Source organism: Hyalella azteca, unplaced genomic scaffold (assembly GCF_000764305.2).
Source record: "Hyalella azteca isolate HAZT.00-mixed unplaced genomic scaffold, Hazt_2.0.2 contig16847, whole genome shotgun sequence".
Classification (NCBI taxonomy): domain Eukaryota; kingdom Metazoa; phylum Arthropoda; class Malacostraca; order Amphipoda; family Hyalellidae; genus Hyalella; species Hyalella azteca.
Window position 1 is genome coordinate 857,510 of NW_025946654.1, and position 25,699 is coordinate 883,208.

Genomic DNA, 25,699 nt, shown 5'->3' on the forward strand with positions numbered 1-25,699 from the left:
TGTATTTAAATGACTTAACTCTTATTCTGATAAAACAACGAAATAAAAGAACAACAATTTCTTGGCAATAATATTTTATTCGTGAAAATCTTATATATGCACGAGCTGTTCTAGAATCGTACATTCCCCTCAATATCGCACAAGCAAAATAGATCACGACAGCGTCTGTACAATTCAAGTTAAGCGTTAAATGACTTCTCGACTCAGTCAGCGAGTGATCCTAACTTAACATGGAAGTAACTGTCATTTCCTGCCGCAAGTGAGACCGCTCCACCGAGGTAACGTCGAGCTCCTGCACCATGTGAAAGACGAGGGTTCACGAAAAAGGAAAGGCTTGCGTATGCGCCGATATATTTAACACGTGACTCAGGCAGCGATGAAAATGAAAGAAATATTTTTATAGTCCAAAGTCTTAGTATACTTTGGTCGTCTTTCTCATGAAAAATACTAATAAATAATAATCAGGGTAACGCGCTGAAGCCATCAGGATTGGAAGCAGGAAGGCATAGCAGGCATAGATAGTTCCTGACGCGGCTGTCACCAATGCTCTTGGTTTACGAGCGATGGCAGAGCAAATATTCCAGGTTTATACAGTAATCTTGATAAGAAACCTCATTTGATAACAAAATGATAAAAAAAAACCCTCTCCACCGAAGCTCATCATAATACGCAACTCTGAAGCATTGAAAGAAACTGTGTGTAACTTTCAGAATTATTTGGAGTCAGCGAATGATAACGTAAGTTGACATCACTTATGAAATAGTAATTAATTATAATAATTTTATTCTCGTATACAATTTGATACTATTTAACTCGTTCAAGGAAAACTAAAAACGGAGCTCGTGAAGCACGCATAAATGATATGACAGTTGATCTGCAGCACTAGTATCGGTCACGTAACTTGCTCATACCGATGAATTTTCTTAAATTATTTAAATTTCAGAATCTTCAGCATATGCATAAATGACGTTGATGTTAGGCACAGTCACTGAAAAATAACATAATATTTTTACAGGATCTTGCAAAATTTTCTTGCCATCGTCCACTTGAGCAGCAGCTGATGCACACACTTTACGTTATACTAATCAATCATAAATCAATCTGTTCCGATTTTTCAGTATGGATTAAAAGTTATGACGTAACAGAGGAAACAATCAGCAAGATACAGAGCACCTGTCATAGCAACAACTGAAGTAAGATACACTAAACAGTACTTGATTTGTTCAGGAACAGAAGGAAGTGAACTGCTCAAGCTGCCCTCGACTAAACTATTATATTCAGACTACCAATTTGTGGCCGATTCTCACATTTGAGAACATATAAGATCTTCATCAAAGCTGAAGGCTCAAGCGGAAAGGTGGAAAATGACCAAGTTGTGCTTTTACTTTATATGTACTCGCACAGCTGGATTATGATACAACACATGGAAAGAATACACCAAGAAATTTGGAAGATAATCAGGGGATAATTGTTCTCAAAATCCTATCTGAATTAAGAACCTGAACAAAACATTACTTCAGTTCACATAATAATTTGAATTCAACTCCTATCATTTAGAGCATGAGTACAACAGGAAACATTTTATCAGATGGTTTATCGAGGCGGCGAGATCATTGAGCGTCTGTCTGGCTTGACACCATATTGATATAAACATAAGGATATAAATTCTTTTATCTTTTTATTTCAACTAAAAGCAATCACCGAATAAACGCCGAATAAATTCATTGTAGTTTACATACAAATTGAAGGTGTTAGCAATTTCATCGTCATGCCCCAGAAGTTTTGTATGAATAAGTACATTCATGTCTCTAATTATTATTCATTATCCTACGATATTTGTATAAGATGACAAAATTTGTTCTATAATTTTTCTCCAATGACAAGCCTAAGCTACAAAGTAACCAATATTGGGAAGTCGAGAATGTCTACAAACATGTTCGCCTCCCAGCTATAGGCGCTGCAAACAACTCCGCAGATTTAAGAGAACAAGCAAGAGAGACGCACGGGACATCAGGCCGCCAAGCTGCACAACTGACGCTGCGTTTAAGGCACTTCAAGGGGGGAGGCTCTCTTCTGTTAACAGAAGTTCAACGACACGGTGTTCATGGCAGTCATTATGCGTACACCTTTCATGCGGACACCAAGTTTCGCATTGTTGAACTTAGCGCCATAATCAATACAAGTGAAGAACATGACGGATTACTGTATATATTCTATTCGTCTACCTTATATAAAGTACATTGGCTAACTCAATACGTCTTCATATATTATAGGGTTAGCTTGCAATAGACTACTGCAGCGGCTTACATCTCCCTATTGTTGATATGGAAACTATTTTCAAGTACCATGCAGTAACTTTAAAATCACCTTAAACAGCAATGAAGCTTCCATGTAGTACGTCCTCAACCCTGCATGAAATTAAAACTATTCACAAACAGCCGCAAAAACACCTTCAAGTTGGGACATGTAATGCAAGCTCCACACCTCCGGATTGAAGCGATCATGATTTCCACCCAAAACCCACGTATTTGTATGATCGCTTGGCTGGATTCACGAGCATTTTCGCGCTACTGGACCATTTAGTGAACACACCAAATGCTATGCACGCGGAAAGGTAAACTTCAGAACATGGATATAGAAAACCCCCCGCCCCATTTTACACTGGAATCGCAAAAAGCTTATGTGGCCAGGCAGTTGAGGTAAAATCCCACATTTCATTGGTATAGTTAAAGTAATTATGGAATGCGAGGATAGAACTGAGACACAAGGAACTTAAACTTAATCTAACCTAAGACTATAAATTATACATTCTTTAGATAATGTGTAAAAACAGCTTTAAAATCACGGACACATAATAAAAATTATATTAGAAACAATAAAAATTTAAAACTAACTGAGGGAAGTAAACACGTCGAAAAATATGCACGCCTGCAAGTAAAGCCTTGCATAAAATCAACTGAAAATCATTGAAGAATTTCCATACAGAAGCAGAAGTCAAATAAGTGTACCAGAGAAGTGCGCAGGATCAATGGATCAGCGTTGATACTTGATAGCAATTCAAGTCTCTCCATGCGCTGTGCATAGCTACTTTCGCTGCACTGCAAGCACAGAATCGCCCTTTTTATGCACGACATACACAACATCGCTACATTTGATGCACTGCAGACATAACATCGCCCTTTTTATGCACGACATATACAGCATCGCTACTTTTAATACTTTTGATGAATCCAAAACTTGTATATTGAGCCGAGACAAAATTCGAATATGATCACAGAAGAAGGATAGGCGAAATAATATTCATGTCATGGATCTATGCGGAACATATCCATAATTTGTCGACAGGGAGGATAACGGCGCAACAAACCAAAAAAAAAAAGCTCAAATAAATAGTTTTCTGGTATGGTTCAAAATATTATTACCTCTAACCATGGGGTTACATTGAAAAAACCGTAAGCTACAGATAATGAAGAACTTGTGTGTCGTATATACGGTGCTACAAATGTAAATGATGCAATTACAATAACCGGTCCCCATTGCATATAAATAATAAATAAATACATATTTAAAAGACTACACGGCGTTGCCGACAAAGCAGACGCTGCAAAGCAAACACCTAAGAAATATGAATAGTAATTCGTCACGGTAAAAAATTCAAAGGCGGGCAACAGAGGGGCTTCTTGCATGCACATATAAACATATAAAGATCACAAATACACGACAATCGAAGAACTCAATGAGTTGGTTAAAACGCGAATAATTGAATGGGTGCCGACACGACTTTAAAAAGAAGTCGTGTGTGTTTCACGACTGCGGAAAAAGATATAACTTACATATCATTAAAAGGACATTAAAAACCCATCCTTCAGGACAGGTTTCTTCATGAGCAGCTTGAATGAGACGCGCTTCGCCGAGTGACTAGAGAAGAGAAACTAAAGGAATTGTGTGTAGAAAGTCAACAAGTATGAACGCTGGAGCAACAATGCACATTGCCAGAAAGTGCGCATCATCACGTGCGTTTATCCCAGCAATGATGGAAAAAGCTGAAGGAGGTCGAGAGGAGAAGAAAATTTTGTCTCAGATGAACAATTCTAAGAGAAATTAGGAGGTACGAGGTAACACCAAAAGCGCAATATATAACGCAAATAATTCTACAGGGATGGAGATAGAGTGATAAAATAATAATTTCACATGCAATAATGTTAAAAATTTCATATGCGAAACAAAATTTTTCAATGATAAATAATTCAAACTACATCAAAAGCAAAGAGCGCAACATAGAATAAACTTCTGAAATTGTAAAGAGGCAGCACGAATTTTGGAATATAAAATACCTTTCTAAAGAACATGATAAAATAATGCATCAAATACAACGACTACGAACAAGAAACGGAGTACTTGAATCATCAACAATCATGCGTGCGGTTTGCTCAGACTTTACCAGGGACAACATATAACATAAGGCGGTCTGTAAAGCAAGATCAACAAGTGGGTCAACTGACACACATACGTGGAAGACATGGACAAAACCAAACGCCCAGACTGCGATAAACAAATTCATGCACATAAATTTTTTAATATTCCTTACATCAGTGTCAGTTCTGACGCTAACGATTGTAAAGGTGAGAGCGAGTGACTGTATACAGAGATACGTGGATACAGAGCGAATGTACTCACCGATCCACGGACACAAGGGAAATCGTGTAGAAATCAACCTTAATAAATGTGGCAGAATATTACAAATGTTGAAGGATATTACCAATGTTGCAGTAGGTAGGTATATTCAAAATGTTGAAAGATACTGCTAGTTAAAACTATGCCTCACTGATCAACAGCAGCACGAATGCCCCAAGTTTGTCTAATAATATTTTATGTAAAAGAAAATTCGGTTTCTTTTTGACCACTCAACAATGCAATGTCTGAATTAGAAGGCCAGCTAATTTTGCTGACACCTTTTACACTTGATCATGGTCGAGAGTGACAAGTACCAATCATGAAGTTATAAGAAAAATCATAAGGTATAAACCGTCCTACAATGGTGCCTGAATCTTGCACTATCAGCTCCCACCAAAATTCCCAAACCACACGCTTCTTGGATCACCAACAATGAAATGCAATTGCCAGGTCAAAAGAATTAAGCTGCTGATTCATTCATTTTAGATAAACTCTCTCGTATTTAAATGAACTGGCTAGATGCAAGGGACGTTCATCTCAATAGACCGCTTCAGAAAATGTGATCATAGTAATTGTCCAACGGAACCATTTCTATATTACTACCTTCTTGAATGGAGGCTGGTGCGACCATTTCTACCTTACTACCTCTACCTACTAGAGGACAGGCTGGAGCGACCATTTCTACCATACTACCTCTACCTAGTAGAGGGCAGGCTGGCCTCAAAATTGCTGATTCCGCAAAGGGAGAGAAACTTGAATGGCCTTTAATCACCGGCATACAAACGTGCTCCTATAACAATTTATAACTTCAATTGCAATGAATATTTTCTAGTCAAAAGTTGCAGGATCAGATAATAAAGAAGATTGAATAGGCTCTTGGCTCCAGATAGAAAGTTTCATCGGAGAAGAAAGCTCACTCATGGAACATTTGTTAATTTCTGAAACCTGGGATAATTTTCTTAAGAGAAGACGGGTTATAAAATGGGCGAGTCTATGAGCGAGTCGAGGAATAAGTGTGGCGTCCTCACGCGGTGCGTGGCCGCGTGCTACGTGCGTATCGACTGGAACTTCTCCAGGCTCTCGCGCAGCTGATCCGCCACCTGACAAAGTTTATATATTAGTACTTCAATACCTGTGACACGGAGTGCACCTACAGTGTGCAACCGAGGTTAATATTCATTACAGAAATAAATTGTAACTGGACAACATTGATCCATTACATAATATAAAGGTTGCTTATATACCTACAGTACGACAGCTACCGATACCAAATGAGCAACCGAGATGCAAATTCAATACAAAAGCAATTTACAAATTTCCACCCCCCCCCAAATTCTAGAGTTTCGTATTCTAAGTTCTTGAAGCACATGCATCTGGGTGCTACGATAGTTCCTGAAGTCCCGGCATTACGTATATAGATGATCATTTCTAACAATATCGGCCTTAACAGTCGGAAAGCTAAGTGAATGAAGCTTTATTTGGATAGCTGAATACATGAAATTTTTTGAAGCAACTCAACTAATTAATACAAGCAACAGGGCTGAATGAACGACATCAGATATTTTTGAAACAATGCAAAGAACTGAATCGCACTAACTTGTCAGGGGAGCATTTAGATGATACAATTGAAAGCAACTCAAGAAGACTAATGTGTAATGACATCTACAGGACTCGAGGCCAAGATATGATTTAAGAACTAACCTTCTGGTAGAAGCTAATTTGTTCTGTGAGGAACTTGGTGATGGCGAGGTTAAGAACTAACCTTCTGGTAGAAGCTAATTTGTTCTGTGAGGAACTTGGTGATGGCGAGGTTGAAGTCCTTCTGCCTCTCAACATCGAAGTTGCGGACCTCGGCCTGCAGGGCATAGGCGACGGTGTCGCTGCGGCGGATCATCGGCTCGACTGTGTCCTGGTCCGCCTTGCCCTCCGATGCTTCCCGCACCACTTGCTTGCGTTTGGACAGCGCTCCCTGCACACAAGAGTTGAGTCTTGAACTATTAGGAGCTTGGATAGGACAACATGCAGTACAAGGTGGGGGAAAATCGCCAAAAAGAATATTGGTTACAGTGATAGTTTCAAGAAATTGACAACGAAGAATAACCTTTCATTTCTCACACAATAGTCAGCATTAAGGCCCTGAGGTGTACATTTTCAATGACGGCAAGACGTTACCTTGGTGGCAGCGATGATCTGAGGGAAGCCCTCAAGGATGCCGCGGTACTCGTAGAGGAGGTTGCCGAGCGGCTCCCAGTCATGGCGCGGTTCCTCCTCATAGATGACGCCGATCTTGGTGTACGTGTCGCCCACGAAGTGTAGTGCCTCCGTCAGCTGTGGAGCTCCTGTACGCATCATACGTATCAACAATTTATCAAAAATAACTTTCTGTATCAGTGATGTCAAATATATAAAGGGTTACAATTAGTGTAACAACTGAAATGCAAAGTTATCTCTAGTTACCATGCATACAATTTTGCTAAAATGAGCTCAAATTAGGCGAAATTTAAATTGAATGTGACTGGCAGGTCAAGAATAAGCAGCAAAATATCACAACTCACGGTTCTCAGGGTCAGTATCAAAGGCCCTGCTGAGCTTGATGAAAGCATGAGCAATTTTGTCAAAGTCTTTCTTGTAAGCGAGTTGGTGCTTCTTGGTCTGCTCCTGGCAGGTCGCATGCAAGGACTTCACTGACTCGTCCAACCGCATGAAAAACTGACTCTGACCTTCAATTTTGTTCTCTCTGCCAAAAAAGTAATAATAAAGCAACATATCACAGCAGTCACCAAACATTGCTCTAATGAGCTTATCCAAATACTGAACTATGCCTTCGGAATAAAAATCTAACAATCTTACTTTGTACCGACACCACACTAAGTCCAGATAAAGATCAGTACAATCAGACACAATTATTACTATTATAAAAAAAACTCAGGCCGCCACACGTCAGCGTCCATACCAACGTGGCCGCCACACGTCAGACTCAACACGTTGACACCCACACGTCAGTCGTCAGCCCCCACATCAACGCGGTCGCTACACGTCACTCCCCACGCACACGTCACTCCCCACGCACACGTCACTCCCCACGCACAAGTTACTCCCCACGCACACGTCACTCCCCACGCACGCGTCACTCCCCACGCACGCGTCACTCCCCACGCACACGTCACTCCCCACGCACAAGTTACTCCCCACGCACACCTCACTCCCCACGCCTTCGTCACTCCCCACGCACACGTCAGCCTCCACGCACACGTCCGCCTCCACACTAACGTGATGACGAGGTCGAGCGGCTCGTCAGGCCGCTGGATGGCCTCGTAAAACATGTTGCCGACGAGCTTGTCGCTCTCAGCCTTGCGCTTGCCCGCCTTCCAGGCCTTCTCGTCGTTGGGCGCGTGGATGAAGTGCGTGAAGACGGCGCACTGCGACAGCACAGGGTGCCTGCAGATGCGGTCTATCCAAGACTGCAGCATCGTCATGCGGTATTCAATGAGGTCGTCTTCGAAACGCCCTGTCAACAATGCCCCCATAGTAATTTATTAAGGAATATTTGCATGAATTTTCATCGAAAAATTCATCAATTCAACATTCTACATCAAAGGTAAATGTAGAATAGTTTTAATAGTTTTTTCAAGTTCAAAATAGAAAAAAATTCCGTGATTTCTACAACAGCAGGAACACCAACCAGTATCAAAGTCATCCTAAACTCCATCCACTCCACTGAAGCCCCACGGGCGCCCTCAGCCCCACACAACGCACCTGAAATCTGCTTTTCCGGCAGGGGAGGGACGGGCGTGAGGGGGAACTTGTGCTGCAGCCGCTCGAGCAGCCAGTCGAAGTGCTTGTAGCGCCGCGACACAGACACGTTCGTGCTCTACAAAACACTGACTCTTGAGCCTGTATTCATTTCAACGTCGTTACCTTATCATTGTTCTACTAGTTATCCTATTCACGCCCGGATTCATTATACAACAAAACCCTTGCCTTGAATCAGCCTAATTAAGAGTTTGAGAGACCAGCAGACTCTTGACAAAAGTTTAACTATGGCAGTCCATTATTTTCCACATGGAATAATCCCGATTACTTTTGTCCATCAAGTTAAGAAATAATCCATATTCAATGCTAGCTTTGTCACTTAAAATTGATCATATCATCAGTTCAACGGATCTGTACTTGATATCAATAAACTAGTTCCAAGTGTACACCCTCTCCCTAACCTCTATGGAATTTTGACACCTTATAATTCAGCCATAGCTAGCAAATCATTTCATAACTAAAGAGCAGACGCACGGAGGGGGTGATGGTGTAAGCAATGAAGCTCTTCATGCCGTGGAATTTGCTCTCCTTCTTGGGTGATGAGATGGCGCAGGTGAGAGGAGCGGACCGCGGCCTCCAGTGCACTCCCTCGCTGTCCTTGTCGATGTACACGCGCTCCACCTCCGACACTGCAACGCGCGCCGTACCTGCACCAACATACTCATTATTGTCAATATTGATCATTAGGAATTATTTTATACAAATGGTATTACACTACACCATTTGTTACTACTACCGTACACTACACGCGCTCCACCTCCGACTCCGCCACGAGCGCCGTGTCTGAACCATCATTATATTCGCCATTGCGCCTTATTATCACAATATACCTACCAATTATTATTATATAAATGGCATTACACTATACCATTAGTTACGACCATTTGCTAAAGGAATGCAGCCACTGCTCAAGGCCGAAACTTATATGCATGTAGACAAAAGAAAAGTTTCCAGTAAACACATTCAAACAAAATACATGCACTACATGACGTTGCTTCGAAAGACTAGAGAAAGGAACTACAATAGTTGCGATTAATGGCGTTAGGCAATGTGGCTTCGTTTGCCCTAAGCCTTATTAATGGTTAAATGCCAGGGTAAATGTCAATAGTGAAATGGACTGCTGCCGTCAGGAAGAAAGCAGTCGTTCTATCAGGATGATACCAGAGCTGGGTCCCACCGGCACAACAATGCGGCGTTAAATAACTAACAACGAAACTAAAGAGCTCACGTCAAGGCCTAACATGGAAGCCCAACAAAGAACGTAAATGAATAAAGCTTCTGTACACATGAACAAATTTATTTTTCCCAACAGAACCAAGCAGGCAAGACCCAATACGCTGAGGTTGCGGCAGGAGACCAAGAGTGTGGAGTGCTGGTGAGGAGAGTGCTTCACAGTGGCACCCACCTAGGTGATGGGCAGGGGGCACCCACCCAGCAGGTGATGGGCAGGAGGCACCCACCCAGCAGGTGATGGGCAGGAGGCACCCACCTAGGTGATGGGCAGGAGGCACCCACCTAGCAGGTGATGGGCAGGAGGCACCCACCTAGCAGGTGATGGGCAGGGGGCACCCACCTAGCAGGTGATGGGCAGGAGGCACCCACCTAGCAGGTGATGGGCAGGAGGCACCCACCTAGCAGGTGATGGGCAGGGGGCACCCACCTAGCAGGTGATGAGAAACATGAGCCTGAAGATCATAATAATCAAGAGCAGAGCATGAAACATGAGCCTGAAGATCATAATAATCAAGAGCAGAGCATGAAACATGAGCCTAGCTGAAGATCATCATAATCAAGAGCAGAGCATGAGACGTGAGCCTGAAGATCAATGAAATTAAAAGCCTAGAAAAAAGGTGAGCAAAAATCATTCAAAACGTAAGCAGAAAGTGAGTAGCGAGAGGCACGAGCCCTAGGATGATGCATGAGTCCGAGGTTAATAATTTTTATTTTAGCATTATGATGAAACACTAGTTGTGCTAGTCACTTCAGAGAGAGCATAGCTATCGGAAAAAACATTTCCCAACTCATTTAAAGACGTTTACAGCTACCCCGTTTTCAGCTTTACTTTAACTGATTAGAGTCGCTTTTTGGTGCGAAGATTGCATTGTAATGTTAATCATCAAGAATAAGGTTGACCAGCACTGGGAGCCTGAAAATTTAACTGCACTGCTGCATGTCTTCCTAATTATCTACAGTAATAAAGGCCCGTCATACGATGAATATTATATAATTAATATCATTGGTACAGAAATCAGCAATTTTTCCAATTTGTATAATTATTTTACAATAATTGTACACGAAGCCACAAGGAACACACTACATTGAGAAGAAATCTCATGTAGATGAAGCAATGAATGATAAATAAATAGAGAGCAAGTGATTCCTTTATAAGAATCTAATGAATGTTCTACAAACTATTTAATAGCATCATCCAAGTAAGTTGCCAAACTCGTGAACTTGAAACCGCATTCATCATCAATGTAACTACGGAAAAACGAATATTAAATGCAGAAAACCTAGTCTTTGATCCGAGTGTCAGTAAAAGCAGCTATTTAGTCACTAGAATTTACTTACACTGGCCTATAACTTACAAGAAACAACATGGCGACACATTATTACCACACCAAGAACTGATGGAGCGACACCCTGTTACCACACAGGGATCGTATGAAGTAAAGAAATACAGGATATGTCAGGGAAACGCGTACTGAACTTCCCTGCCATCGATGCTCTCAATCAAGAGGGAAATGAAGCCAGGGATGTCTTAGAATAAATAGGTGACCCAGGAGAGTAAAGCTGTTATTGCAGCTAGATCACGCAGGTTAATTGATTAACATGGTCAATATTAGACGAACAATTAATATTCACTGAAGGCAAACAACGACAGGTCAAAGAGAAGGCTGTGATAACTGTTTAGAGGAAGGAATTGCAATGGATATTAGAGGAGCAACGCGGTTACCGCCACGGCTGAACCACATCGATGCGCACCAACATATGGCGCGCTCAGCGACCTGCTCACGCCGCGCCGTAGGAACTGGCCTAAAATACCAAGCATTTCTTACTGCTGGCCAGACCATAGTGTTGTGGTGATATGATGTAATGTGATGTAGTGTATTGTGTTGATGTGATAAGATGTATTGTGATGTGATAAGATTAATTGTGTTGGGTGTTGGGATAAGATGTATTGTGATGTGATAAGATGTATTGTGTTGTGATAAGATGTATTGTGTTGTGATAAGATGTATTGTGTTGTGATAAGATGTATTGTGTTTTGATAAGATGTATTGTGTTGTGATAAGATGTATTGCGTTGTGATAAGATGTATTGTGTTGCGACGATAGGAGATATTGTATTGATGAGATGTGTTGTGTTGCGACGATAGGTGGTTTTGTGTTCTGATATAGCACTGTATCGATTAGTAAATTTGATAGTTAGAGAAATGAAAGTCTGAAGCTGAGGCAAGACTGAGACATCACAAGAACCTCTTCATCAGTAAGAAAATCTTGAGTGTACTATAAAGAAAAGATTGGGGATATTACCTGTCAATTGAGCACATCGTGTTTAGGTATTTACAGTATTACCCATGTACAACTAATCACATTTCATATTCAATGCATACATTTATATAATATTTCTTGAATAGCATCCATCATAGTTCAACCATGATAAAAAAATGCCGCAAATTAAGGTTTAAGAAGAAAATAACTTTGAAGCGCTGCTTGAAAAATGCCTGGAGCAGAATGACAGTTTCAGGAGTAGGTCATTGTGCCTTTTTATGAATTAACTGAGCAAGACGCTGTCTCAAATCCAGAGATCCAAAAGACTGCAATGCAATGAAAGAAAAGAAGGTTGAAGCCACCCACGTATCGTACATATTACTGGCGCTCTGCACAAAAAAAAACTTTGCACAAAATGCAGCATTGACGACTAGATTGCCACGTTAGACAACGTATGAAAAAAATGCTGCAAATACACTCATAAAAATAGCAGTAGAAATTGCTGAGAATTACTGCGGTAGGCAGTAGCGAAGCGTCACACCTGCCATGCTAGCAGCGTCCGTGAGGGGGGCGTGGGTGCCTGCATGCCCCCTGTGTGCCAGGCTCCCCCCATGGGCGTGGTTCGCCTCCCCCCCGCCCGCCGCACCCCCGCCTTCAGAGTCGTCATCATCGTCCCAGTCGTCATCCCAGTCGTCTGCATCGTAGTTCTGCACAACACAGCCGTGTTGTCAAATAATATACGTTTAAAAATTAGTTTTCAAAGAAAACACTTCTAAAGAATCCAGTGTCTTCAATGTTACACATAAACAGTTAATTTTTTATTCTATTTTCGAATATTGGAAAAAATTATTTTTCAATTTTTTAATTTATAAAAAATTTCAAAATTATTTATTCTGTCAATTGATTCATGCTTTGTCTCCAATTTTACGCAAGTTTGCACAATTTCAGATCGATTAGAGAGGTAGAAGCGTGTTAAATATTGATTATAAGATTTGTAGCAACCAGACAAACAAGAAGTGAAGTTAAAGAGAAGTGTTGTCAAATAGGGACGACTTTGTAACTCTTGTCAGCCAATCACTGACAGTTAATCAAGCAATACCAACCAATCACCATGCAAGAAATCGGCCGCTATATGAACTTTTGCCACCATGTGTTCTGGAGCAGTTTTGATAGTATGGCCCAAGGCCCCAAAGAGGTCATCAAGTTAATTATTCTGGTCACGAATGGCATAGGGAGCCAGAAATACAAGCAATTTGACCAATAATTGCTGTAATATCCCTAATAACTGAACAAAAATAGGAGAATATCAATCAACGAATGCAGCAGCATCCATCATAATTCCTCAAGAATGACGAGACCTTTAACAGCTATTGAACTGCACTACACATCATGACAGATGGCTAGCTTTACATCATTGAGCAAGTACATGTAAACAAGACAAATCTTGTTCATTATCAGCATTTTAGGCTGACACACCTGCTGCCCTTTAAATGCCGTGTTGTGAGGCTGTGGAGGGGCAGTGTTAGCAGGAGTGTTGGACTCCCAGGCATCCCAAGATGAGGCAGAGGCAGCTTTGTACTCAGGAGGCAGACTAGGAGGAGGCATGGACGGCGGGGCGCTGCTCACCTCCTGCACACAACATACACACGCTCAGCTAGGAGAAATGCTCAGTAGGATCAATAAAAAAATATTATTATAGGAAGAGAAAACCAAACATTTGATATAAAAACAGGACATATTATAATATGTTAATTGATTTCGGTGCAAACTAAAAGAAATCAATCTTTCCTCAGAGTAAAAAAAAAGGTGAATAATTGATGTTTGAGCACACATAGCCAACGTATAATGTATATATATTCTGTACAACCAACATGAGTCATGTATCAACAAACAGAAAGATGAATTCTTGCAATTTATTATATTATTACAATCATACAGTGGGGGGAAATAAATATTCGTACACTTGAAAAATTGTAGTTTAATGTACCTATGTAAGTACACAAACTTAACAGGAAAAGTGATTTAAATTATGTATAGAGACGCATAGTATTCAAAAATACTATCAAAAGAAATTAAATCTCAATGCAACAAAAAACAATGCAACATGTTCACTTTTCGGGGTGAAAAAAGTATTCGTACAAAACAATAAATCCGCATTATTTTATTTTAATACTCGGTTGAATACCCTTTATTCAGCTCAACAGACTCCAGTCTATTTCTATACGTCTCGACCAATGATTTGCAGATGCTGACTGGTATTTTATACCATTCTTCTTGGCACACCACCTTAAGATTCTCAATGTTTGTTGGGGACCTTTTCTTAAATTGAATCTTCAAATACCGCCACAAATTTTCAATCGGATTTAAGTCCGGCGAATTTAATTTCTTTTGATAGTATTTTTGAATACTATGCGTCTCTATACATACTTTAAATCACTTTTCCTGTTAAGTTTGTGTACTTACATACATTAAAATACGATTTTTCAAGTGTACGAATATTTATTTCCCCCCACTGTATATGTACCTATATTATATATATTACCTATTAATACCATAATTTACACCCTATATATAAATATAGAATAGAGATGTTCAATGGATTACCTAACTTCAGTAAATGAGAAATGCTTCAGATAACCCAACAAACCTCTGTGTATGCAGCAGGAAAAAGCCCAGCTTCCCCCAGTGCATTGGTACCCTCCCACCAGCCGTCCCCAACATTTTGCCGAGTCACTGTTAGAATTTCTCCTTCTCTTAAGGACATCTCCCCTGTCCCTGGCTGGGCTTCAAAGTCATACAGCACCCGTACCTGCAACAGATGTGCAATTTCAGCCTTAAAGCAAGTTCAATGATATCGTGATACCTAAAAATGCAATTATCTTTGAGCCCTAAATAATTTAACAGTACTATATTATATTCAATGTAAAATGTGTTGACATGATCTTTTAATGACATGCATTAAGATGTTAATGTGCAGTGTTCACAAAAATGTTAACACGTTGACTATGATTGCTTTATCTTGTATTATTATTTCATTTTTGTACTTTTTTAAACAGGGTTGCCAGACGGTCATTTTTTCCAGACAAATTCAGTGATTTAGTTTTTCTTAACTGCGTTGGCTGGCTAAAATTTATGATAGGGGTACTTCCAAATTAAATTTTAAATAGTGCAAAAATAAAATAAATGGAATTTTTATAGCAGAACCTACAAATAAACTAGTATATTTCGAGTTATCGGCCTTTTTGGTCTTTTTTATTCTCGGATTTGGCCAATTTTAGGCAACCTGAGTTATGTACCACTACATCCCGGAGAAATACATTTTGTGGTATGCATATGTACCACTTCGGAGTCAACGTGTTAAGATATTTGTGAAATCTCTGCAACCTGGTAAACCAATTCAAGTTCTATATGGCTTGACGCTCATGGTGAAGGGTTTGCACAAATGCTAATATCTCAACCTTAATAATAAAGCAAGATTGCAATTACCCGTATCCAATCAATACTAAAATATTGTGAATGTGTGTAAATTTTACAAATTTTGCAAACAACCTGCAAAGAGATGATGTAAAGGAATATACAGTCCCAGTCTCTGAAAACAACCCATGGCAATAGTAGGTAAAAAAACCCACCCATTAAAAATTAATCTATATATTACTAGGCTTCCAACTTGTCCAATAGTCATTCCAGACCTATTATATTTCAGTGAACTCAAAATGGGGAATCTGTATTTAAATCAAAAATGATTTGCCAGACATGTTCTTTCAGATGCCGTTGGAAAAATTTAGTCATTGCATTTGGTCATTTTGAATAATTTAGCTTCCTGACTAAAAACTAGTACCTAGTATTACAACCCTGGCAATTTTTGAGTGCATGGTATATACTGTTTATAACCACTAGTAGTACTCATGAGGTTTGGTCCAAATTTCAGTGCTTAGTGCTTCAAAAGATCTGGGGAAAAACTGGAAAATATTTTTTAGAGTACAAGACCATATACATTATTATAGGTCTCACATGTGTTCACTTGATTTTAGTAGCATTTGTTTTATAGTCATGTTTCATCAAGTTTTTAACTTCAATATTACATTATTAAAAGAAAATTTTTTTTCTTATCAAAGTTTTTGTAATGAAAAAATATAAAATAAGCTTCTAGCAGGAATGAAAATGAAAATATTGTGAAAACATTGTCCATTTACATTTTGGATTTTCATGATTGAACTTGCCCATGCATATGCTAAACTCAAGCAAATTTGGAATATTGGGCAGAAATTTCTTAAAAATCATGGGCAAAATCATTCTAGCATTTATATTATTCAATACTGCAAAAAAAAGCAATACCATCAAACAGGGTAAAAAGGGACGGTTGGAGCATTTTTTGTTAATAACTTCTTACCATGAAACATTTCAGAAACAAATTTAGGCTCATTTTATAGCTCTTTGTGAGGGTTATTGAATGGCATCTTCAAAAAAATTACATATTCTATTCGGAAGGTGCCAGACGCAAAATAAAACTGTCCCAATTTACCCCTGGGGATGGGGTAATCCAGGACACTTGCAATAAAAGTTGATTTTAAAACTTTTGAAGCATGCGGAGTGTACTCATCCATTACTAACAGTACTCTAAAGTCCTCCTCTTTCATTGTACAGATGTAAAATAAATGACATTTTCTGTGATTTTTACTTGTTTTTCCTCCATTGATATGATATTACCATGTTCATTAATTACCATATTATTAATGTGATATTACTATATCCATGGACATGCCATTGAGCATTGACAACAACTTTGTCCACTGCAAGCTTCATATCAGCAGCCATGTAGCATTTCTTCTGTATCTGTAAGCTTACAGGATGGTTTGTAATTTTGCACAATTTTAATCAAATCAAGTGATTTCACTATAACAAAAAAGATTGTGAAAAACATACCTGAAACAGAAAATAATGTTTTAGTGACAACCATCATATGTTTTAGAGAAATAAATCATAGTTTAGGTCGATTACCCTCAACCGGGGCTACTCAGGACGGGCGGGGTAACTCGGGACAGTCCTCCGACACAGCGTAAAACTGTTTTAGTAGTAAAACTAATTGGGATATTGCAAAAATAAATATAGGTAGTGGCATAAACATCAACATTTTTCCTATCTATGTAGTATAAAGGAAGTTCAAAAATACTACATTCACTAGCTTTGAAAAATTCCTGAAAAAAATGGTGAAAAACAATAGTATTTTGAAAAGTTACTTCTGCTAAGGTTTGTAGCAAAAAAATATTCGCCATATTAAAAAATTTACTTACGTAAAAGTTGCACCCAGGTGTTGGCTTGAAACGTAATTGACAGATTTTGCCTATCTCATTAAAAAAAATGGCGGTCATTTCCGCACGGCGGGGCTACTTGCCCCCCCCCCCCCCNCTATTCGGGACACCCCCAAAAGCGCATTTACAGTAGAACCTCAGTTAGCAAAGGCTCCAGTTAAGAAAAAACATTTATTAAAAACAAAGAATATTGATTACATTTACCTTGCTGAGCGAAAAAAGTTCACTTATCGAAAAATTAGTGCATCATACGTCATCACAAAATTTTGCATAGAATGTCATATTTAGAATTGTGCACCAGGCATCATAGAATGAAAAGTAATGGACCTAAACTATGATTTATTTCTCCAAAACATATGATGGTTGGCACTAAAACATTCCTTTCTGTTTCAGGTATTTTTTTCACAATCTTTTCAGCGCATTTTCTCATTTATGGAAAAAATGCACTATTGTGCTTGCCATGTCCGTCTGCCTGTCTGTCCGTCCATCTGTCCGTCCATTGGCACTCACTGCAGTGAGTACTGAATTATATTTTTTTATAGTAAATTCACTTAACCCAATTAAAATGGTATGAAATTACAAGCAGTCCTGTAGGCTTACAGATACAGAAAAAATGCTATAAGGCTGCTGATATGAAGCTTGCAGAGGACAAGGTTGTTGTAAATGCTCAATGGCATGTTCATGGATACGGTAATATCGCATCAATAATACAGTAATATTGCATCAATAATAGGGTACCTTCAACTGGGGTGACTTCTGGTGACTTTGGCCTTTGGCCGCGTTTTTTATTTTGTTTTGCAAACAAAAGTGGGGTCATAAACGATGGCCAAAGTCACTCTGGCATTTATGACCTCCTTAACGACCTTGGCGTTTATGACCCCAGCATTTACGACCCACTTTTCGTTTGCAAAACAAAATAAAAAACGCAGACCAAGTCACCCCAGCTGACGGTAATTAATGTTTATGGTAATATTATATCAATAAAGGAAAAATGAGCAAAATCACAGAAAATGTCATTTATTCTACCTCTACATCACCTACAATGAAAGAGGAGGACTTTAGAGTACTGTTAGTAATGGATGAGTACACTCTGCATGCTTCAAATATTTTAAAATGAAGTTTTATTGCAAGTGTCCCAGGGACACTTTTTTTTTGCTTCTAGCACCTTATGAATAGCATATAGAATTTTTTTAAAGATGCCATTCGATAGCCCTTGCAAAGAGCTATAAAATGAGCCTAAACTTGTTTATGAAATGTTTCATGGTAAGAAGTTATTTACAAAAAATGCTCAAAACCGTCCCGAGTAGCCCCGGTTGACGGTACTTTTCATTCTATGATGCCAGGTGCACAATTCTATATATAGCATTCTATGTACAATTTTGTGACGACCACTAATGCACTTATTTTTCAATAAGTGAATTTTTTTGCTTAGCGAGGTAGTAAATGTAATCAAAATTCTTTGTTGTTAATCAATTTTTTTGTTAACTAGAGCCTTTGCTGAGGTTCTACTGTAGATGCATTTTAAGGGTGTCCCTAATTACCCTGGGGTGCAGGCCTAATTTTTTACCCTGTCATGCAGAAATGGCTGCCATTTTTTTTGGAATGATATAGGCAAAGTCCGTCAATTACGTTGAAGAGGAGCAGATTGCTCCTCTTGCTTAATCTTAGATTATTAGGTTCTTGCTTTTCATTCCTGGCACTTTGGTGTATTGCTTACTTTAGGTTATGCTTCCTAATATGGTTGGCTCTTTCCATTTAATTTAGGGCTTTTGTGACTTATTATTAATGAATGTTTCCTTCCCTTGTATTTGTTTCAGGTGTTGTTGTTCTCCAGCAATAATTCACTAGTTAGAGCATGCAACTTTATGCAATGTCTGAAAAGTTCACTTGCTTCCACCTTATCATCATGTTTGAAGTATAGCATGCACTATTAAGAGTCTTGGTTAAGCTTAGTAAGCATACCACTAATCACGCTTAGTGATCCTTGTCTGCACCTAATTTCTTGCCTCACCTGCACCCATTGCCTGACGCTCATTTAAACTGGAAGTCATTGTCAACCCATTCCTGCTTGCTGAGCAACATAGCTGCTTCCTAAGGGTGAGTTGCTAAGACTTGACCAACTCAAGAACAATAATATACCTTTCCTTTTCAATCTCATGCACTTAATTTACTGCAATGAAACTTGCTTATTACTTTGTTACCTGTTTAATGTCACCTTGTTCCTGTTTTGAATTGCTTTATTCACTTTCCTGATTGCTGTTACATTGAATTTGATATTGAAGGCAATAAGTGCCCTTTTTAGCCATCCATTATGATCCATATACTGTTATTGTTAGTAGGCTAATTGCAACATAGAAAATAACACTTCAGAAAGACAAAAAAACTGAAAAAATCAAATAAATCAAAAAAAATCATGAAAAAATAAAAAAAAATCATTTATTTTTGATTTTTTTTTAAAAAATCAAAAAAATCGCCAACCCTGGTTGTGGTGCAAGGAGAATAAGGGATATACCTACTATCAAAGTTGCTTGCAGCACTTTCATATTAAAAATTACCCGGCAATGGATCTTGAAAATGGCTGGTGACGCTTTGGGCTGAAAATCCATATCTTGGCAACGCTGCTTGCACCATCTGCACCCTGGGCTGCTTGCACAGTGCAAGCAGTTTAGGATTATACAGGTTTTCAGGGAATTTTCACAAGCATAATGAGTTTTATATTTATCTTTCCACAGATGTTGGCACAAATTCCGGTCATCCAGTTTACCTCGCGCAGTTGTTGGTGCAAATACAGTTGTCAAGGAACAGTCGAACAGACAAAAAATAGAACTCAGTACTAACCGCAGTGAGTGACAGAGAGCGCATTTTCTCATCAACAAAAACATGAAGTCACTGACGGACAGACAGACAGACGGACAGATGGACAGACAGACACGGCGAGCACAATAGTGCATTTATTTCATAAATGAGAAAATGCGCTAAAAACTCAAAATATTCAATATGCATTCAATTATCCTTCAATAATATATGACTTTCCTTGATATGAAAATTTTCTAAAAGTAAAAATTTATAAATTTATTTTAGGAGAAATCATCTACAAATTTCTTATGGCAACATTGTTTATTTACCTTCTGTATCTAGGTACCGTAAAATGGGGTAACTTAGACCGGCGGGGAGGTGTGGGTTGCTGTGGTGGTGATAGGGGTGGTGGTGGTATTGAGTGTGGGGTTGACTGGGATAGGGGATGTGCTTGTGGTGTATAGGTTTGTGATGAGGTAGTGTTTGTGGTGTTGTTTGTGGATAGGCAAGTGGTGCATTTAAAGTCGCTTGTTTAGTGGGTAAGTGAAGGGAGTGTAGTGCACCGAAGGTGGACCCACTCGCTGCAGGAATTGCAGCGAATGGAGCCAACGGTACGTTTGATGCGTCTAGTGCAGGTGGGGCAGATGTAGATGGGTCCAGGATTGGACTCGATGTCCCCGGCGAGTAAGTGTAAGAGGAATTCAATGGCCAGGACATAGAACCCCTCTGTCGAAAAAACAAGGGACGAATTCCCCGCCGGCAGCGCCGCCCAGGACGCAAGGTACCTCGGGCCAGGGCCCGGGGTGGGGTTGAGGTCGGGGAGTTTGGCCGTCGAAGGTCGCACGCTTCCTCCGACGGGTGCCGCCACTGCGCAGAGACACCCCGGTGAGAAGGGGCGCTCCACTCAAAGAAGCTCCCACATCCAGCGGCTTGTGTTATGTAGCCTCAGTATTAGGCCTTTAATGCCCATTGACAACATTTTTCTATGTCAAATAGTTTTTGAGTTGTGGGGGTTTTTGTTAAAAAAACGAAAAGTGGTCTAAGTTACCCCGCCGGTCTAAGTTACCCCATTTTACGGTACTTGAGTTGTGCTGCAGTTACATGCTTAGTCTCATCTTAAAGCTGACATTCTGAGCTTTCCAATGATACTACTGCGATCCATGTACGGCAATATTGACGCAGACGGCCGGGCTTTAATGGGGGCCGTGGGGTGGAGTCCCTCCACTAAATAGACCTAAGAAAATTAGAGCGGCAAGACTACATATCTTGGTGTATCTGGCATCTGAGCTCAATTACCCTCCTAACTTTGTACGGAGAGGTGCACTACAAGTTGCTGCTAGCATCCTTGAGTGGATTAAGCTACAGAAGCCTGTAGTTTGGTACCCATGCTACATTGAGTGCCTATTTTGAGGCGCACGGAACTTTGTCGTGCTGTCCTGAAAAGTTTGAAAAGTTCAATTTATTGTCACGGAAAACCTATCTCCTCCTACAGTTTTCAAGCTACAGCAATGAGACATACACCATTCGATTTGTAAGGAAATTACCTAAAAATTTGATGATCATTTTTTCAATTTCTGTCTGGTTCGTTTTTTATATGGGGGAGAAGGGAGGGGAGGGGGAAAATGAGAAAGTGATTATCAAATTTTTAGGTATGGTCCTTACGAACCAAATGATACGTGTCTCGATGTTGTAGGATGATATTTGTAGGAGGAGATAGATTTTCTATCAATTTTTTCAAAAAATTCATAGAAGCAAAATGTTCTTATTTTTACATTTTACGTATGTATGTGAAGTTTCATGATGATTGGATAATAACTGCAGGAGTTTTTCCGGAGGGTAGCCAGTCCCCTTAAACTAATTTCTTGTGTATGACAATGCTGGTATTCATGATGCTTTACTGGTCTACTTATAGGGGTAAAATAGGACTCAAAAATGAACTTGAGGGAGAGTCGAAAAAACTCTCTGCTTTGCCACTATGCCCGACATTGAGTGATAAGTGATTGACATACGGATTTGCACCATTTGCCAAAATTAGTCCTTCATTAGAAGGCACCAATTTCAAGCTGTGTGGATTGTCACCTTCTATTCTTCAGTTTTGTAATTCATATCCAACCGAATTGTGATCTATGAATAATGAATAAATATTCATAACTGTATCGACTCTTAGAACCCGGGTTAACATGTTAGAAATCTAGTCAACTTGATACAGATGGTATACGTTTGTGTGCGATGGTGTTGCAGCCCATTGCTGTACATTCATCTTTTAACAAATTTCAGAGCACGGCACACGGCACATTTTTTTACTGGCATATTATGGTGTGCGCCACATGGCGCAGATTGATAAAATGACAATAGAAATTCACTCGCACCTGGCCTATCTTCCTGACCATGGCTTGCACCCTCTGCACCCCACAGACCCACACTCAGGATGATGTATGTTTTCGTGGAATTTTCCTGCGCATAATGAGTTTTTGGAAGTCATAGGTCCGCACGGCGCACAGTTTGTGCAAAATTATTCAAATATTTTCTCTTTGCACAATCCCAGCCATCAATTCTATACCGCGCAAGAGAACTTGAGAAGTTTGTTGAAGAACAGACAAAATACTCAGTACAATATTCCTTTAATTATCCTTCAATACTATATAATTTTTTTGACATGGAAATTTGGTAAATGAGAAATCTGGCACTTTATTTTAGAAGAAATTTTCTCCAAGCAACAGCGCAATTTCGGAAGCACAGCAGTTTCTAATGAGCTCAGTTCATCAATTTTCATTGCAGTGGAAGGTGGTGTAATGCGGTGGTAGGGTTGTTATTTTGATACGTTTTCTTATATTGACATGAGAATATATTACCTATACTGTACAGAATTCCACACTGCATGTTGTCAACTTTGTTTACAAAGCAGTGAAAGCCTGCATTTGCAGTGCTTCTGATGTCTCTTTGCTAGCCAATGTTGTTGATTGTTGTATTACACTTCATCAAGGATCAAAGTAGAAGGGTGCACTATTGAGTATAGACCCTGATTGTTTTATTTAGGGTCTCTTGCAGGCTGCATTATTGCATTTCCTAACCGATCTTTTTGAAATTTTATTGCAATAGCCATTCTTTTTTTTTCAAAATTTTTTTGAAAAGCCAACTGAAACCAGAAAAGATATCACATATAATATGTTGGCTTGGGACCAATTGTATCATATTTATGGGACCAATCCAAATCCATGTTCCAGAATCCAGCCCATGAATACCTAGCTAGGCCTAAGTTTCTTTTTAGACTCTCCCAGCCTCAAGTTCATTTTTGAGTCCTATAAGTAGACCAGTAAAGTAGTATAAAACTTTTTTATTGCATACAATAGCTCTAAAAATATTTTGTTTCCTTCAGAAAATATAACAATATTATAGTATATAATAGGTATTAATAAGAGATTGAGTTCATTGCGGACATTGCCATGTTCGTTCATTCCGATGGGCGGTTTCAATGCTTAAATCTTGTCAATTTAATGCCAAGCTTTACTTCGCCATATAAAGAAACTCATATAGTTCATTACTAGAACTTTTAACCATAATATTTACCTGAACTTCAGCCATTGTAATCGTAGAATAATTGCCTCTCTTAATTCGTTGAATGGCAGATATTGACTACGTTGTGAATCATTTTCTCATAGATGCGGACACTTGCACTCCACATCCGCCACCGAAAACTCAAAATTACTATAGGAGGAAACCCGCAGACGTTCTTCCAACCAATGACAATGTTTTTATCAACATTTAGGAATCATCACATAAATCAATTCAATTTTACATTATTTGAAATTTTCGTTCGTTATTCATTGTCAATTTTATAACCTGACAACCGATATTAAAGACTTTAAATTGTTTGAGTTCCAGACCATCTTTGGCATGGTTGAATTAAAGGTTTAAAAAAATGCATTAATTTCTTTAATGCCAAACAAGCTTATACTGAGGGGTGTTGCCATGGTTGAACCAATATGTATAAGGTTGACCCATGGCGATGACGATTTTTCGCCGTTCTGCTCATCTATAAAGTGACGTCACTGTGGGCACAAAATGTAAATAGTGTAGATCAACGCGCTGTTTTTATGTCATATCTGAAGGCATTTAAAAAAATGACCTCATCAAAATGGCTCAAAAAAATTATTTACTGCAATTAATCTTATTTTAAGCAAAACAGGTGTTACAAATCATTTTGAATCACACGGTGACGTCACAAGTTGACGTCACAAAGACCAAGGTGACATCATGGGTGGAATAACAAATTAAATCCGCAAGCCGCAGCTGCCCGTGGGACAACCATGTATTAGTTCAACCATGGGTGTTGCCCTGTCGGCAGAGCTGGGCAGCGCTACTTGAAAATGTAGCGGCGCTACCGCTACCACTACATGCTCTAAATGTAGCGGGCGCTACCGCTACCGCTACACCCACTAGATTGTAACGGGCGCTACCGCTACCGCTACAGTAAAATGTAGCGCGCTACATTAGCCGCTACAATGGCCAAAATGATTGGAAATCTCTAAATATTTATTGTTCTGCTATTGGGATTTACTCATTAACACTTAATGATAATAAAAATTTTTTAAAGATATCAATGCAACTTTATTGCAATTAACCTAACCGAACTAGTATGGGTTACCCCAGGGTTAGATACAGTAAATAAAAGTTACAGTTATTTTTATGCTTTACCTTCCCTACATGGATGTGAACTTTAATCTACCAATCTAAGAAATTATCCACATATACATATAAAAATCACTCTTTTTTTGTATATATATGTGCATTATTTTTGAGATTGGTAGATTAAAGTAGACATCCATGTAGGGAAGGTGAAACATAAAAATAACTGTAAGCAAACTGAAAGATGAAAAAACCTGTAAGTGGTAACTTGTAACAACTTAACAAGTAACAACTAACATGTTGACCCTAGTAACAGGCCGAGGTTGACAACATTACACCGAAATCTTTCGTACAGTTTTATTCTGTAATTTATATTATGTATGTATCATGCTGGTTTTTAAATAATATTTAATACTATTAAGGGGACCGGCTACCCTAAAAATCGGAAATTTTGGCTTTACCGTTTTCTTGACTCATTTTGTAACTGCTGAAAAGGCGCGTCTAAAGCAGTTTACCGCATTTCTGTGCGTGCTATAATTTTTGCGTAAGACAATTTTAAAAATATATATATGAACATTTTTAACAATATGTACAAAGATTTATTTGAATTAAATCTGCATATATAGATCATTACTCTCGTTAATTACAAAGTGTTTGCACTCGTTTGGAAGCTACAAACGAGACGCGTTCAACAAAGCTACTACCATAGATGTACAATGTACATGCAATACTTTTTTGTGTAATGCAGTCTTGAACTTATGTAAAATGATCATTTTATATCATTATTTACAAATAAATGGTATTTATAATTTTATATGTCATTATTTAGGTTAATTGCGAAGTGTTTACACTCGTTTGAAAGCTACAAACAAGACGCGTTTAACAAAGCTACTACCATTGATGTTCATGCAATAGTTTTTGCGTAACGCAGTTGTAAAATTATGTAAAAATTAATATTTTATATATATATTTATATATAAAAAAGTA

General features: G+C 39.0%; 1 protein-coding gene across 2 annotated transcripts; it reads right to left on the reverse strand.

The window, feature by feature from the left end:
• Positions 1 to 56: 56 nt before the first annotated feature.
• On the reverse strand, positions 57 to 23,766 carry LOC108680458 (sorting nexin-18). 2 transcript variants are annotated; one of them, XM_047885063.1, is made up of 12 exons: positions 23,654 to 23,766; positions 14,629 to 14,790; positions 13,458 to 13,610; positions 12,523 to 12,688; positions 8,962 to 9,134; positions 8,431 to 8,545; positions 7,945 to 8,182; positions 7,230 to 7,411; positions 6,847 to 7,013; positions 6,455 to 6,643; positions 6,376 to 6,393; positions 57 to 5,774 (listed from the first exon to the last, which is right to left on the reverse strand). In XM_047885063.1, the coding sequence occupies exons 1-12, from the start codon at positions 23,666 to 23,668 to the stop codon at positions 5,721 to 5,723; spliced, it is 1,632 nt and encodes a 543-aa protein (XP_047741019.1). In that variant the 5' UTR covers positions 23,669 to 23,766; the 3' UTR covers positions 57 to 5,720. The 2 variants fall into 2 exon arrangements, with proteins under 2 accessions (XP_047741019.1, XP_047741018.1); XM_047885062.1 differs by lacking the exon at positions 6,376 to 6,393 and having other exon boundaries at positions 6,437 to 6,643.
• Between the last annotated feature and the right edge of the window lie 1,933 nt (positions 23,767 to 25,699).